Consider the following 13,379-nt stretch of genomic DNA (forward strand, 5'->3'; position numbering starts at 1 on the left):
CTCTCCCCCCCCTCTCTCTCCTCCCCCTTCTCCCCCCCCTCTCTCCCCCTTCTCCCCCCCTCTCTCCCCCTTCTCCCCCCCCTCAAACCTCCCCTCACCCCCTCAATCCCTCCCCTCAAACCCCCCCTCTCTCTCCCCCCCCCTCTCTCCCCCCCTCTCTCTTCCCCCTCTCTCCCCCCCCCTCTCTCCCCCCCCCCTCTCTCCCCCCCCTCTCTCCCCCCCCCCTCTCTCCCCCCCCCCTCTCTCCCCCCCCTCTCTCCCCCCCCCCTCTCCCCCCCCCCTCTCTCCCCCCCTCTCCCCCCCCCCTCTCTCCCCCTCTCAACCCCCACCGCTATACTCGCCCCGACCGCGGGCCTCCTCTCACCCTCCCCCTCGTCCCACATACCCCCCCCCCTTTTCGCGACCCCCCACCTATTTTCTTTAAACGTTATTTTGAATCACGTGATGCGGCTGTGGCGTCGCGCATTGGTTACCGGCTGCCGGGTGGCGTCACATTGACGTCAATGCGCCGCAAACGTCACCTCCCCCGCCCCCCTGAGGAGCGGCGGGAGGGGTTGGGATGAGTTGGGGGATGGGGGGGGAGATGAGGGGGAGGGGCAGGACGAGCGAATGGGGCGGGAGGAGGGGTGGAGCTTCAATTTCGCAGCGCGGATCCGCGCGAAGCTGCTCGCTCCTGATTGGCCCTTGCCGGCGTGAACGCGCCCCCACCCCCGTCAACGAGGGCGGCCATTTTACTAAGGGGGTGTTGGAGGGTTTAAAAGGCGCCTCGGCTCTATGCAAAACCAATTGCGTGACGTCACTAGTAAGCGATCTCGCAACGCGCGGTCGTTAGAGCCGTAGGTAGGAAGTGTCCCTCACCCCTCCCCCCCTGAGTAAGATGGCCGCCTTGAATTGTTTGGTTCACGTTGGTGACGTCACGAACACGTGTTTGTATTAACATGTGGGAGAGGTGGTAGTGGTGGGGGGTGTCTCGACGCCTGTGTCGCTAAGATTGAGAGGCAGGCCGCGCGTGCTGCAGGTGAGATGCGGCTGTTAGTGTTTAATCGCCCGCCTCTTTAACCCTCGGCTCTGAACGCGTTATTTACTCATTTGTGCCTCTCTTAAGGCCCATTTCGTGTTATACCCGCAGGCCGCGAGTCCTTGCGTTGTTTCTCGTGAAGCAGTTCATGTTGTGTTTTGGGATTTTACGTAGATTTATCGATTTGAAGTTATTTGTAGGTTAGCTAAAGTAGAAATGTAGCCCCTTATAGCGCGAAGCGCTTGATACGCTTATCGATTACCGTGTTTACAATTACTGTAAAGTTTGCTTCTAAGTGTGGGTTACGAACTGCGTTTGTTGGATGTTTAACCAATGCAAGGCTGCATTGTACAGCACTTGAACTATCACAGAGTTTAAATGTCATACTGTGCATGCATTGAAGATGGTGGGAGAGTTGTAGAGGTTTTGAATAAAATTAAGTTTTCTCTAATTTCTCCCCGATTTCGTGGGATAAGTATCAATTGTATAAATTAACTGGGTTTATTTTAAATGTATTTGTCATTGAGTAAATTAAGAACTCAACCACAATTGTTAATAACACCGCTCTAATAGGGAAAATAAACTTTTATTTTTCGATTTAAAGCTTTCGTGACTGCAGGAATTCATCTTATTGGTTCTTTCGGTAAAGTCACGTAGAAGGGAAATATTTTAAGAAGAAAAACAATAGACGTTTCGGGAAATAGCCTTTTCTGGTATGAAGAGCCATTGCCTGAATGTGTTTGACGCAGTATGACACTTTGTTTACTTGAGCGAATCGATAGTTAAGTGCATTCCAGGTATCGCCTCGAATGCACTCAATGACAAATTGCACTTAAGGACATTCCTTAAACTATTAGACCTGATGCAAAAGGTTGTTGGTAATGTTACAAAAATAGCAAGTTATAATAGCACACAAAACTTTGTAAAAAATCCCTTCAAAGAATATCGTTATAGGACGACATGCTTTAAATTCGTTTCATGTTCCTCGTGTTTGTGAGTGTTATTGGGTGTGTGTGAGTGTTGTTGGGTGTCTGTGTTGTTGGGTGAGTGTGGTTGGGTGTGTGTTGTTGGGTGTGAGTGTTGTGTGTGTGTCCACACCCTTCCCCCCATTTGTTGGGTCACCGCCCTGACTCAACATTTTCTTGCCGAGCAAACGTGACTCGGCACTCTGCTGTTTTATACGTGCAGTTGTTGCAATGTTGCTACGAGTTTAGTCTTACCTGCCTTTAAATAAATGGCACTACTGCCACTAGTGTGTGGAATTTAAGTGCTATGCCCTCGATTTTTTTACATGCTTTCTATTAACTCACTGTCTGTTATTGTCGTATCCTCAAATATTGTAACTCAATGTTAACCCACTTCCCAATGTGGTATCGACTGCAAACTTGGTATACTTATGTCATACTGATGACAATACTATATTATATCATAAAAAATATATTTGTAAACCATCTTTATTATGTTATGTTTCGGCTTGGGTCTAATTGTCCACCCTCAACTGACGTTGGCTGTAAATCACCACGGCCCCCTTACGTTGTGGCAAGGTTCGGGGCCACTTCCTGGAGTCGTGGAGTTTTGACATTACGAGTACGGTACATTAAATTAAAGCGTGTTTTAAAAAAAAGTATTTTGAAATATTACTTGTGTATCTAGCCATCTCCATTTTATAACATAAAAACCCCACAAATCTATTGAAGGAATTGGCCAAATGTTCAAAGTACAACCCTCTTCACTTTGTACTTTGCGAGGTTTTTCAATGTAAGCTTATACACTTGATACACAGTGCAGGACTACGGATATAAGTATAACGTACAGTGAGGGAAAAAAGTATTTGATCCCCTGCTAATTTTGTACGTTTGCCCACTGACAAAGAAATGATCAGTCTATAATTTTAATGGTAGGTTTATTTGAACAGTGAGAGACAGAATAACAACAACAAAAATCCAGAAAAACGCATGTCAAAAATGTTATAAATTGATTTGCATTTGAATGAGGGAAATAAGTATTTGACCCCCTCTCAATCAAAGATTTCTGGCTCCCAGGTGTCTTTTATACAGGTAACGAGCTGAGATTAGGAGCACACTCTTAAAGGGAGTGCTCCTAATCTCAGCTTGTTACCTGTATAAAGGACACCTGTCCACAGAAGCAATCAATCAGATTCCAAACTCTCCACCATGGCCAAGACCAAAGAGCTCTCCAAGGATGTCTGGGACAAGATTGTAGACCTACACAAGCCTGGAATGGGCTACAAGATCATTGCCAAGCAGCTTGGTGAGAAGGTGACAACAGTTGGTGTGATTATTCGCAAATGGAAGGAACACAAAAGAACTGTCAATCTCACTCGGCCTGGGGCTCCATGCAAGCTCTCACCTCGTGAAGTTGCAATGATCATGAACAGTGAGGAATCAGTCCAGAACTACACGGGAGGATCTTGTCAATGATCTCAAGGCAGCTGGGGCCATAGTCACCAAGAAAACAATTGGTAACACACTACGCCGTGAAGGACTGAAATCCTGCAGACCAAAATGGAGCTCTTTGGCATCAACTCAACTCGCCGTGTTTGGAGGAGGAATTCTGCCTATGACCCCAAGAACACCATCCCCACCATAAAACATGGAGGTGGAAACATTATGCCAGGGCATTGAAAATGGGTCGTGGATGGATAGGTATTCCAGCATGACAAGGACCCAAAACACGCAGCCAAGGCAACAAAGGAGTGGCTCAAGAAGAAGCACATTCTGGTCCTGGAGTGGCCTAGCCAGTCTCCAGACCTTAATCCCATAGAAAATCTGTGGAGGGAGCTGAAGGTTCGAGTTGCCAAACGTCAGCCTCGAAACCTTAATGACTTGGAGAAGATCTGCAAAGAGTGGGACAAAATCCCTCCTGAGATGTGTGCAAACCTGGTGGCCAACTACAAGAAACGTCTGACCTCTGATTGCCAACAAGGGTATTGCCACCAAGTATTAAGTCATGTTTTGCAGAGGGGTCAAATCGTTATTTCCCTCATTAAAATGCAAATCAATTTATAACATTTTTGACATGCTTTTTTCTGGATTTTGTTGTTATTCTGTCTCTCACTGTTCAAATAAACCTACCATTAAAATTATAGACTGATCATTTCTTTGTCAGTGGGCAAACGTACAAAATCAGCAGGGGATCAAATACTTTTTTCCCTCACTGTATGAACAAGAACAAAATGAGTTTCAGAAGTACACAGGCAAAAGGAATTTAAAATATCTGCGTAGCAGTCGGGAAACGGATAAATTAGACGTTTTACCTGTATAACCTGATAAGGCCCTATCGGGTGGAGTGGTAAGCAGTGGTTCACACACCAGGTTGTGAACCCAGTGACCAATGTTCGAATCCTAGCCACAGCCAACGTCAGTGGCGAGTCGTATCTGAACAGATAATATCCCTCCCCCACCTCTTCACTAATCCGTACTGACTGGCGTGGTGAAGTATGGCAAAAACATCCCCCAAGATCGACACGCCATGGGGAGGCCTTAATTCATAGTAACAACAATCCTCTTTCAAATGAGACCGAGATTTAAATAAGTACAGTGTGAACTCATTACAGTAGCCTTCTTCGTAACATCTCGGATGTAAATTTTCCCTAATTTCAGAACGTTACACGGTGCAGAAAGGCAATCGAAGAAGGGACCATGGCTTGCACTGCGCAGAGCGTGAAACTCAACAGCGGCACTGCTATGCCACTCCTGGGGCTCGGCACGTTTAAGGTAAAAATTGCCTCCTTCGATTTACAGGCAGCATCACCCCGACGCCAGTAAAATGTCGACACAACTCTGACGGAAAAAAAAAATCTTGCGCATTTTGGCCCCGCTCCACAATTTCCACACGAGAGTGTCTCAGCTGTTTCTTTTTGAGTCGTGACGACTTTGTTCCTTTTAAGTACATAGTCCCGCAGCGCTGCAGCCACCTATGACAATCTGGTGTGTGCGTGGTGGTGGTCACGCGAAGAGAGGCACGGTTAATTTGGTTCTTAGATATACAGGGATATACAGAAAATTGGGACAAGTAATGTTAGCGAGCACCTATTAAGGCCAGCATGGCACTTAATGAGGAAGTGATGCCGCTAGCACCATACCCGACCGCCATTGTTACCGCAGTGCTGATGTTTACACACCACATCAGGTACTCATTTTACGTCAAACTAGGAAGCCTGATCATGTCACTTCCTTATGTAAGCCACGACTTGGAATCAAACCAAAGTGTCACATACTTTATTACTAAATATATGCTCCATTTCTTTGGGCCGCAGTTGAATTTAGAACCACCTAACGTGACAAAAATGTAATGGTACTTACTGATTTATATGGAATCATAAACGTGATTTTATTGCAGGTATTTAAATATTAATTCCCCACCTCAAATAATTAGAGGAATAAAAAGTTGAATGAGGTCATTGCTAGACACGTAACAATGATACACTCTTCTTGCACGACCGACGTAACCCGCGTCCTTAACCGCGCGACTCGCAGATGCACGGTTACGAGGTGGTGTACGGCGCGCTAGCGGCGGCGCTGGAGCACGGCTACCGTGCCGTTGACACGGCTGCCGTCTACAGCAACGAGGCAGACGTGGCGCGCGCGCTGCGCGAACTGCTACCCCGCCACGGCCTGACCCGCGCCGACGTTTTCATCACGAGCAAGCTGGCGCCGCGCGACCAGGGCCCTGGGGCGGCGGCCGCGGCGCTGAAGTCGCTTGAGAACCTGGACCCTGGCGGATATCTGGACCTGTACCTCGTGCATTGGCCCGGCACCCAGGGTCTGCCTGGCGAGGACCCGCGGTGTGTCCTGCTGCTGTTGACAATCGCACTAGGGGTGAAAGGGGTTCGTCTTGGTTCCTAGAAATGTTAGGATTCAGGGTTGCTATTGGAATATATATTATTATCATGGTGAATGATAGCACCTCCAGTGGCTACAGAGGTCATGTGAACATTGCTTGCCACTTCAGTCGCTCTCTCGTTCCTGCTTTGTTGTTACCGTGGATAAATAAGCAGGTGCTTGAAAAGCGTCACCAATACCCAGTGATTCTGGGTTCACGTGACTCATTCAGCGACGATGCAAAAAATTATTCGGGCTGTCACTTTTACCTCTTTATTAGAAGTGCAAACGTAAATCCCAGAATTCATTAAATTGCTAGCTATGACCAAGTCAGTTGTTACGAGTACAGTATTACTATCAGTATCACCTCTGTTAGTACAACTGCAATTGCATCGAATGGTATTGCAATTCTTAATTTCAATTTGGATCCATAGAGCGTAAATGCGACTGTATATATCATGCTGTGCAGAAACAGTGGGCATAATTATTGTATAGAAAGAGGCAGTCTATCATCGGCAGGGGGGAAAGAGAAAGGCCCTTGAGCTTGCACAAGGGCAGAGGGTCAACAGCATGGATGGCTGTGGGAAAGGAGTTCAAGCCTGTGGGGACAGCTAATGATAATTTCAATTATGGCATTTTCTTACTTTTATCTGACACCAATAAAAAATATGAAAGCAGAAAAATTCAGCTCTGACTTTTAAATATCTACTAAGTTTGGGACATGAAACACTCAACATCCGCAAGCTGGCAACAGTACAGCACGTGTACGTTTTAAAAGCGACAGCCTGAAGTGTTTTTTGCATTCGTAATTCTGTACGGCACATACGCTGCATGATACATTACACAAATGAGCGGCTTGTGTATCATGCGATTCTTTGGTGTGTTTTGAAATGCTAACAAATAATTAATCTGCCCTCCTAGCGCCTAACACTCCATCCAGACGTTTGTTGTGAGAGCTGTCGGAGATTGTTATATTTCATCTTTTGTGTTTGCATAGCCACAGGAGACCACGTACAGCAGGCCCAACCTTACCGTGACCCAGAATTCCCCTTGACACCACACAATGCAAGAGATGCCACGCATAGTTTAAGTAGGCATGTGGCGATGCAACCATTCATTAATGAAAATATGATGAAGGCTCGCAAAACAAACATTGACTCGCATGTTTAAGAGGCACTTTTTTATCTAAAGTATATGCAATATGCAAATGGTGTGCTGTTATGTTTCGGCTAATGGAGACGACAAAAATCTACAAAATGAGATGAAAAAATACATGGTAAAATGGAGACAAAAAATACATGGTTGTTGAATCTCGGACCCGAATCAATTAATCGAATGGTGGGGGTTGGGGGGGGAGGATCGTTACACCACATGTAAATATGTATGTTGAACTTCTTTTGCATTGTATGTAGCCCACCGCGCTAATCGGAGGTGCTTGGGAAGGACAACAAACTAAACTAGCAACGAAGACTACACAGTCTGCTTCTCCAACTGAAAATCTAATCCATTTTAGTCGATTAACCTACAAGCCTTCCAGACCAGTGTTTTACTGCAACTTTCGTTTAAGCAGCCAAACTGTAAACTGGTTTCAACTCTCTTGAGTCTTATGGTTTGGCTCTTGCAAGTCCGGTTTCGGGATTGTGCCCATGAGCTTCATGGAAGATCGAAGCCAGGGATCTTCTTCACCGAGTCTTTCACGAGGTGTTTGCGTGCATAAATTGATTTTAATCCACTGATTTATGATTCGTCGCATCTATAATTACTTTTTCTATCGAGCTGGTATCCTTTCCGGTTCGTTGTTTAGCATAAAGACTAATTATGCACCGAGCACATCACCACATCTTTCCTCCAGACCCCCTGGTTATAACAGTCTTGGGTTTGGCGGCAGGAACCAGGAGTTGCGGCAGGAGAGCTGGCGCCTGCTGGAGAAACTGCATGGCGAGGGGAAACTCCGTGCCATCGGCGTGAGCAACTACACGGTGCGGCATCTCGAGGAGCTGCTGGCAACGTGCTCCATCAAACCCAGCGTGCTGCAGGCAAGTCACAAGTCTGGCCCGATGAAATAACATTTTACAACTTGTGTGATGATTCACCCCTGCCAGTGATTGAATTAATTGTCGTGGTGCATTTTGAGGATCGATCATTTGTAAAATAAAAAAAGTCGTGAAATGTAATTGCAAATAGTGGCTGCAGGGAGCGCGTGTGACTACAATCGAATCGCATGACATCCGTTATTATACACGTGCTTTTGATGCGTGGATGGTGAGCTTAAATAATAATCGATGTGAATCGTTTAATCGATGCATTGTGATGTATAACCCACCATGACTGCCTGTAAACCAATAAGGTTGCAACGATGCATCAATTCAGAGTAAAATATATTCTTACACTCGCAATACGTGCATCGAACTGTGGGTGGGAGAATTATTTTCTTTTCATGTCATGGGTTCACATGATTATCCCTGCAGACATTACATTTACAACCCCAATGTTAAAACATACATGTTGCTTCTTGGAATAAATCGTGCCTCCACACCATGAAGATTCATCGGATCATTAGGGGGTATGAATTGTTAGATCTCTACTCTCCACGCACCCACAGACTCACTGACGAGAGACGGCCAAGCCTGGTGACCTCACAATAAGACAGTTGCACTTGTAGGCAAAACAGGGTGGCTACAGCAGCGAGTACTATCAACCAGTTATATCATGTATACTACCCAGTGCTGTGGCCATCTACTACTGGTCAGGTGACCAGTAGTTTTCTGACCTGTCTGTGCAGACCTTTTGAGTCATCCCCTCTGCATAGCTTTTCTCCTGCTATTCTGACTTCCTCCTTCATGCAAAACAGTAATGGAGGAACTGGTCCAACACCCCAGTGCAAGGCCCTCTTATATAGTCTTGAGACTCAGTGAGCCTCTACTGGATATATAAATTATATTAAGGTAGTGTTACAGAAACGTGGTCTGTTGGTAAAATATACACGTGAGCTCCATCATTATTGCCACAAGTGATTTTTCTTCCACATACAAAGCACTCGTTAAGGAATTGGCCAAACATCTCTTTACAGGACCCTCTGGAAAAAAAGTATCACTCGATATGCCCCAAGGGCATTATCGTCGTGGTGTCTGGTTACTAACGTGCAGACCGTCCGGCTCGCAGGTGGAGTACCATCCACACCTGGTGCAGAAGGAACTCCTTGAATACTGTCAAGCACATGGCATCCACATGCAGGTACGAGAGAACTTGGTCTCAAAATGTTTCCGCCTTCAAAACCATCAGTGGAGGCCAAAATAGCCATTTATTTTTACCAGCGCCCAAACCCCTGCGAACTTACCACCGATTCGGCAAAGTCCTGTCAGCTGCTGTGTTTGTGGGAAACCTACCCCGACGCTACTGACCCACGCAACCCGTGGAAAAAAATATGCGTGGGAAGAGGCTAATGTGGGCGACTTGTGGAAAAAGCCCCGATGACGCATGTTTTGTGGAGCTTGTGTAGTGGCGCGGTGCTTTACACTGCCCACGAATAGCACTGTATACACGATGTTCCTTCCCATCCATGCATCCAGGGGGAAAATGGTATGAGCACATGAATAAATGAGGCAGTGCTGAATTCCGTGCCATTTGAAAGGTGCGACTTCTAAATTCGGTGACGCCACACATTCTGTTTAAACCTAATGCTGATAGTGTACACAGTCCCGTATCAATCCACTGCTGAATCATGGGGCGTGTTCGATCATGCTTTTTACCATGCTGGCCAGTGTGCGTTAAGAAGGAGGGGAGGTCCAGAACTGTTTTGATAACTTGCCATTGATCACATGCTTCATAGCTCGGTGTCCTCACCACTGCACCACCAATAATTTACAACCCTTTTGCCAATCCACTGCTGGATTTAATTTAATTTAAATCCAGTTACATTTTTCCTGCTGCCTGCATTGGAAAAGCGATATAACTCGGACCAGACCCAGGCGGCAGTGTCTCGCACGTAGCCGCGACATGTCTGTTTGTGCTGCAAGATAATTTCCTGAAACACGGCACGAACCCACGAAAACTCGCCATGAACTGATGAAGCAAATGGAAGCGCTCGTGTCCACCGCACAGGCATACTCATCACTGGGCATGGGCCACCTGCTCGGGGAGGTGACGGTACAGGAGGTGGCCTCCCGGCACGGGCGTACACCGGCGCAGGTGCTGCTGCGCTGGGCGCTGGAGCGCGGCGTGGGCGTCATCCCCAAGTCGACGGGCGTGGAGCGCGTCGCCTCCAACGCCGCTGTCTTTGACTTCAAGCTCGCGCAGGAGGATATAGAGACATTGGACGGAATGGACAAGCAGCTGCACTACTGCTGGAACCCGAACACCATCGCGTGACCGGTGCGACAAAGCACGACCTTTGCCTTTCGTTTTTTATCAGGTGGCCCGTGTCCACTATTGGGAAGTATCGTCAAGATAGAAAAGTACTGTGCTTAAGCATAAATGGTTCTTCAGCTGTTTGGGTTGGACTCTTACCCCTTTTCCAACTGGGACATCTGAACAGTGCGAGTATTGGGTCCTCAATGTGGGTGGTTTATACCACTGGCTATTTGCAAAACAGAGCCAGAACTAAACCATGCAACTCTGGGCTCATGACATCTGAATGTCGTTGAGGATGGGCATGGTCAATAATTTTTGTGACGCCAGAGGCATGTTTCAGGAACTGCAGTGGAAATGCAAACTGGCGTCTCATGAGCCCCGTGCCAGGCTAGCTCGGGACAGCCCCAGCACGGTTCAATTGTATAGTGGAAAAGAGGTATCCATTTTTGTAAATGTGCCAGGGAGTTAATATTTGAAGAAATGTATTGATTATTTGTATGCCTGCAGTGATGCTTTTCAAAAGAAAAGTTATAGCTCTTTGTCAATGCACTGCTGGATAAAGGTCTGTCATTGGTTAATTTTTTACCCGACCTCAACAGGCTGGTAATGTTGAATTGGTTAAGAATGAGACATAGGACCAATTTAGATATTACCATTTATTAGCCTTGGCTTGGAAGCGATCCTGAGTTGCCAAGTTAAAAGTGCAGTGCACTAACCGCATCATCCCATATTATTTTATCCATTAAAAAACATGTTTAAAATGTCCTTGTATTGCTGTGACTAGATATAATTGTGGTTTCGACCATTTGGCTGCTATAAATTTTCACGTGATCAGCCACCTCATTAAGCTATCATGTGGGCAGGTCACTTCTGAAAAAGAGCTACAAAGCTCAGTGGGCCTTACCTGGTAAAACAAAAAAATAGGTTATAGTTTTTAATTGTACAGTTAGGTGGTAGTTTGTGTTCATGTACAGGTTGAAATTTTTCTCTGCACTGCAATGTAGCGCTGTGTTTTTGGCATTGAGGGGAGTTCTTGCCGAAACCTCGGAACCGAGATGTTGTGCGCTGTATTTGCCAAACGATTTTCATCCGTCTGCAAAATTCGACACGGTGATGCAAGATTTTTAAATTAACTCGAGGGGAAATATATAAGTAAAGCCTTAACTCTAAAGCCGTGCAGATGTCGCCCATCCCAGTGATGCATTTCATTTTTGTTCCTGATGGCTTTCAAATTTCTCGAAGTTAACCTGTCAAAATTTAAATCTAAATTTTCCCTCCCCTTCAGAAATGCCAACCATGGCAGTGAAATCCCCGCATCGAATTGCGTTTTGAAGTCTTAGGTGCAACAGCGCACGCGGGTATTAGCTTAGCGCTGCAGCATACGCACTTCCATTGCTCTCGGCTCTGATTGTGTGCCAATTTTGGGAAAATAAAAAATAAAAGAATCTACATTGTGCAATTTTTCAATTCTCGTTTTTTGTAAACTCAGGTCCTTGCAGGGCGGTGGCAAAGCAGTGGTAACGTGCTTGATGCCGAGGATCGTTGTTCGAACCCTGTAATCGCCCTGATAATACCGTGGGTGTATTAACCAAAGATATGTGTGGTCTGCTTAAGTGGACGTTAAAGATTCCTTGACAAAAAAGAGTGGATCGTGTGTGCTGGCATTCCTTTTCCAAATTTGCCATACTTGTAAAAAAATAACCCATAAACGACTTAATTGGTAACGCCAAATGTCTGACTATACCGTCTGAAACGTGGTGCCTTAGGAATTACCTTTGTGCTGAAATAATGGTGTGAACAGCAAGAGTACTCACGATTATTAAACCTTTCCCCGGCCCATGCGAAGTACATCAATGGTTGAAATTTTAAATGAATTCCGAGCAGAATCCCGAGAGCTCGTGAAAAAAAACCCTCTGATTGGTTTGCTGCAATGAAGCTGATGGCAAACTTAAACATTTGAAATTCCTGCGGTTTGGCAGAAACGCCCAGGGCCTCGACAATGAAAACTGCCCATGCTTCTGGGCGGCATGGCCAAAAGGGTTAATCATTTCACAAGTGCTGTCAGCAAGATTTGCACAGCACCTTTTCAGGATCGTGATATTACTGTAATTATTATATTTGGATGTTAACTTTTACAGTGTGACTCTAAATGGCAACAAATACCTAAACCGCACCACCGCTTTGGAGCACGCCATGTGACCACCTTAATTTCAGCAAGGATGTACGTTAGCATAGTGCTGCCCGGGCCAAGACTCGAGCACAATTAAAATTTCACACTAATTTCCTTCTTGCTGGGACGTTTTGCAGTTGTTACTGAAAAATGTGCAAAAATCAAATTAACGCTCTCCGGTTGCCTCGCGCTATATCGGTTGGCTGCCACAAACAATGGATGGTGCAATTGTGATGAACATTAGCGTGTTGTGGTGATATTGACTTGAAGCCTGACACAGGAAATTAAGGACAAATTTAGAGTTGTGGACGCCCCTGCCTCCACGCACCCCTTCAATACCATGCTTCTCACGTCGACACAGCATTGAACAAGCCAAGTGGAATTACAAATAAAACTACGGCGTGTTTTCATTCGGCGTGTGCAATCTTTGTGAGCCATATGTCACAGACCCTTGCAGATTGGGATCAAGTTACACCTAATCTTGACTTTTTAAGGCTACGGGATCCATGTGTCCTTCCTTCCCGAGGATATTCACATTAAAAACACCAAGCCAATTACTACAAAATGTAACGTATCGCTTAGCAATACCTATGCCCAGATCTGTGTATCATTGGCAAGTAAAAAAAGACATTATCAAAGCTCTCAAATGTGCTTTAAAGATCTCCAATGTTTCGCTCCAGACATCACGCCAAACACGGCACAATTCAAAAACATCGTAAGGGGGCCATCCATTTAATACGTACGCAAAAATCTGTCACAACTTGACCCCTCCCTGTACACACACGTACTTTTTACACCCCCCCCCCCCGAATCCTATAGAACGGCCGATATTTAATCCACGCAGAAACGATCAAGGATGAATACTATTAAAGTGTTTAAGCAAACTTGCTTGAAGGCAAAAGACAAATTATCGAGGCTTCACCCCCCACCCCGTTTCCTATGTGTACATTGTCAGTAGACCCCCCTATACGCAAGCGTATGCATTTGGGTGAACCCC

The 13,379-nt window shown here is 45.9% G+C and overlaps 1 protein-coding gene across 1 annotated transcript; it reads left to right on the forward strand.

Annotated features, from left to right (window-relative positions):
- The first annotated feature begins 799 nt into the window (after positions 1 to 799).
- LOC116947831 (glyoxal reductase-like) lies at positions 800 to 12,792 on the forward strand. Its single transcript, XM_032964019.2, has 6 exons — positions 800 to 1,018; positions 4,642 to 4,755; positions 5,518 to 5,825; positions 7,751 to 7,898; positions 9,025 to 9,096; positions 9,964 to 12,792. Exons 2-6 carry the CDS (start codon positions 4,681 to 4,683, stop codon positions 10,228 to 10,230), a joined length of 870 nt encoding a protein of 289 aa, XP_032819910.1. The 5' UTR covers positions 800 to 1,018; positions 4,642 to 4,680; the 3' UTR covers positions 10,231 to 12,792.
- Positions 12,793 to 13,379: the final 587 nt, after the last annotated feature.

The sequence above is a fragment of the Petromyzon marinus genome, chromosome 31 (assembly GCF_048934315.1).
Source record: "Petromyzon marinus isolate PM22_M1 ecotype Great Lakes invasive population chromosome 31, UKy_Petmar_22M1.pri1.0, whole genome shotgun sequence".
Lineage (NCBI taxonomy): Eukaryota > Metazoa > Chordata > Hyperoartia > Petromyzontiformes > Petromyzontidae > Petromyzon > Petromyzon marinus.

Excerpts from the sequence above, each read along its gene's own strand:
- LOC116947831 (XM_032964019.2), top strand. The coding sequence starts at position 4,681 with ATGGCTTGCACTGCGCAGAGCGTGAAACTCAACAGCGGCACTGCTATG. Across the intron at positions 4,756-5,517 it reads TGGGGCTCGGCACGTTTAAG|ATGCACGGTTACGAGGTGGT; the intron begins GTAAAAATTGCC and ends CGCGACTCGCAG. Across the intron at positions 7,899-9,024 it reads TCAAACCCAGCGTGCTGCAG|GTGGAGTACCATCCACACCT; the intron begins GCAAGTCACAAG and ends TCCGGCTCGCAG.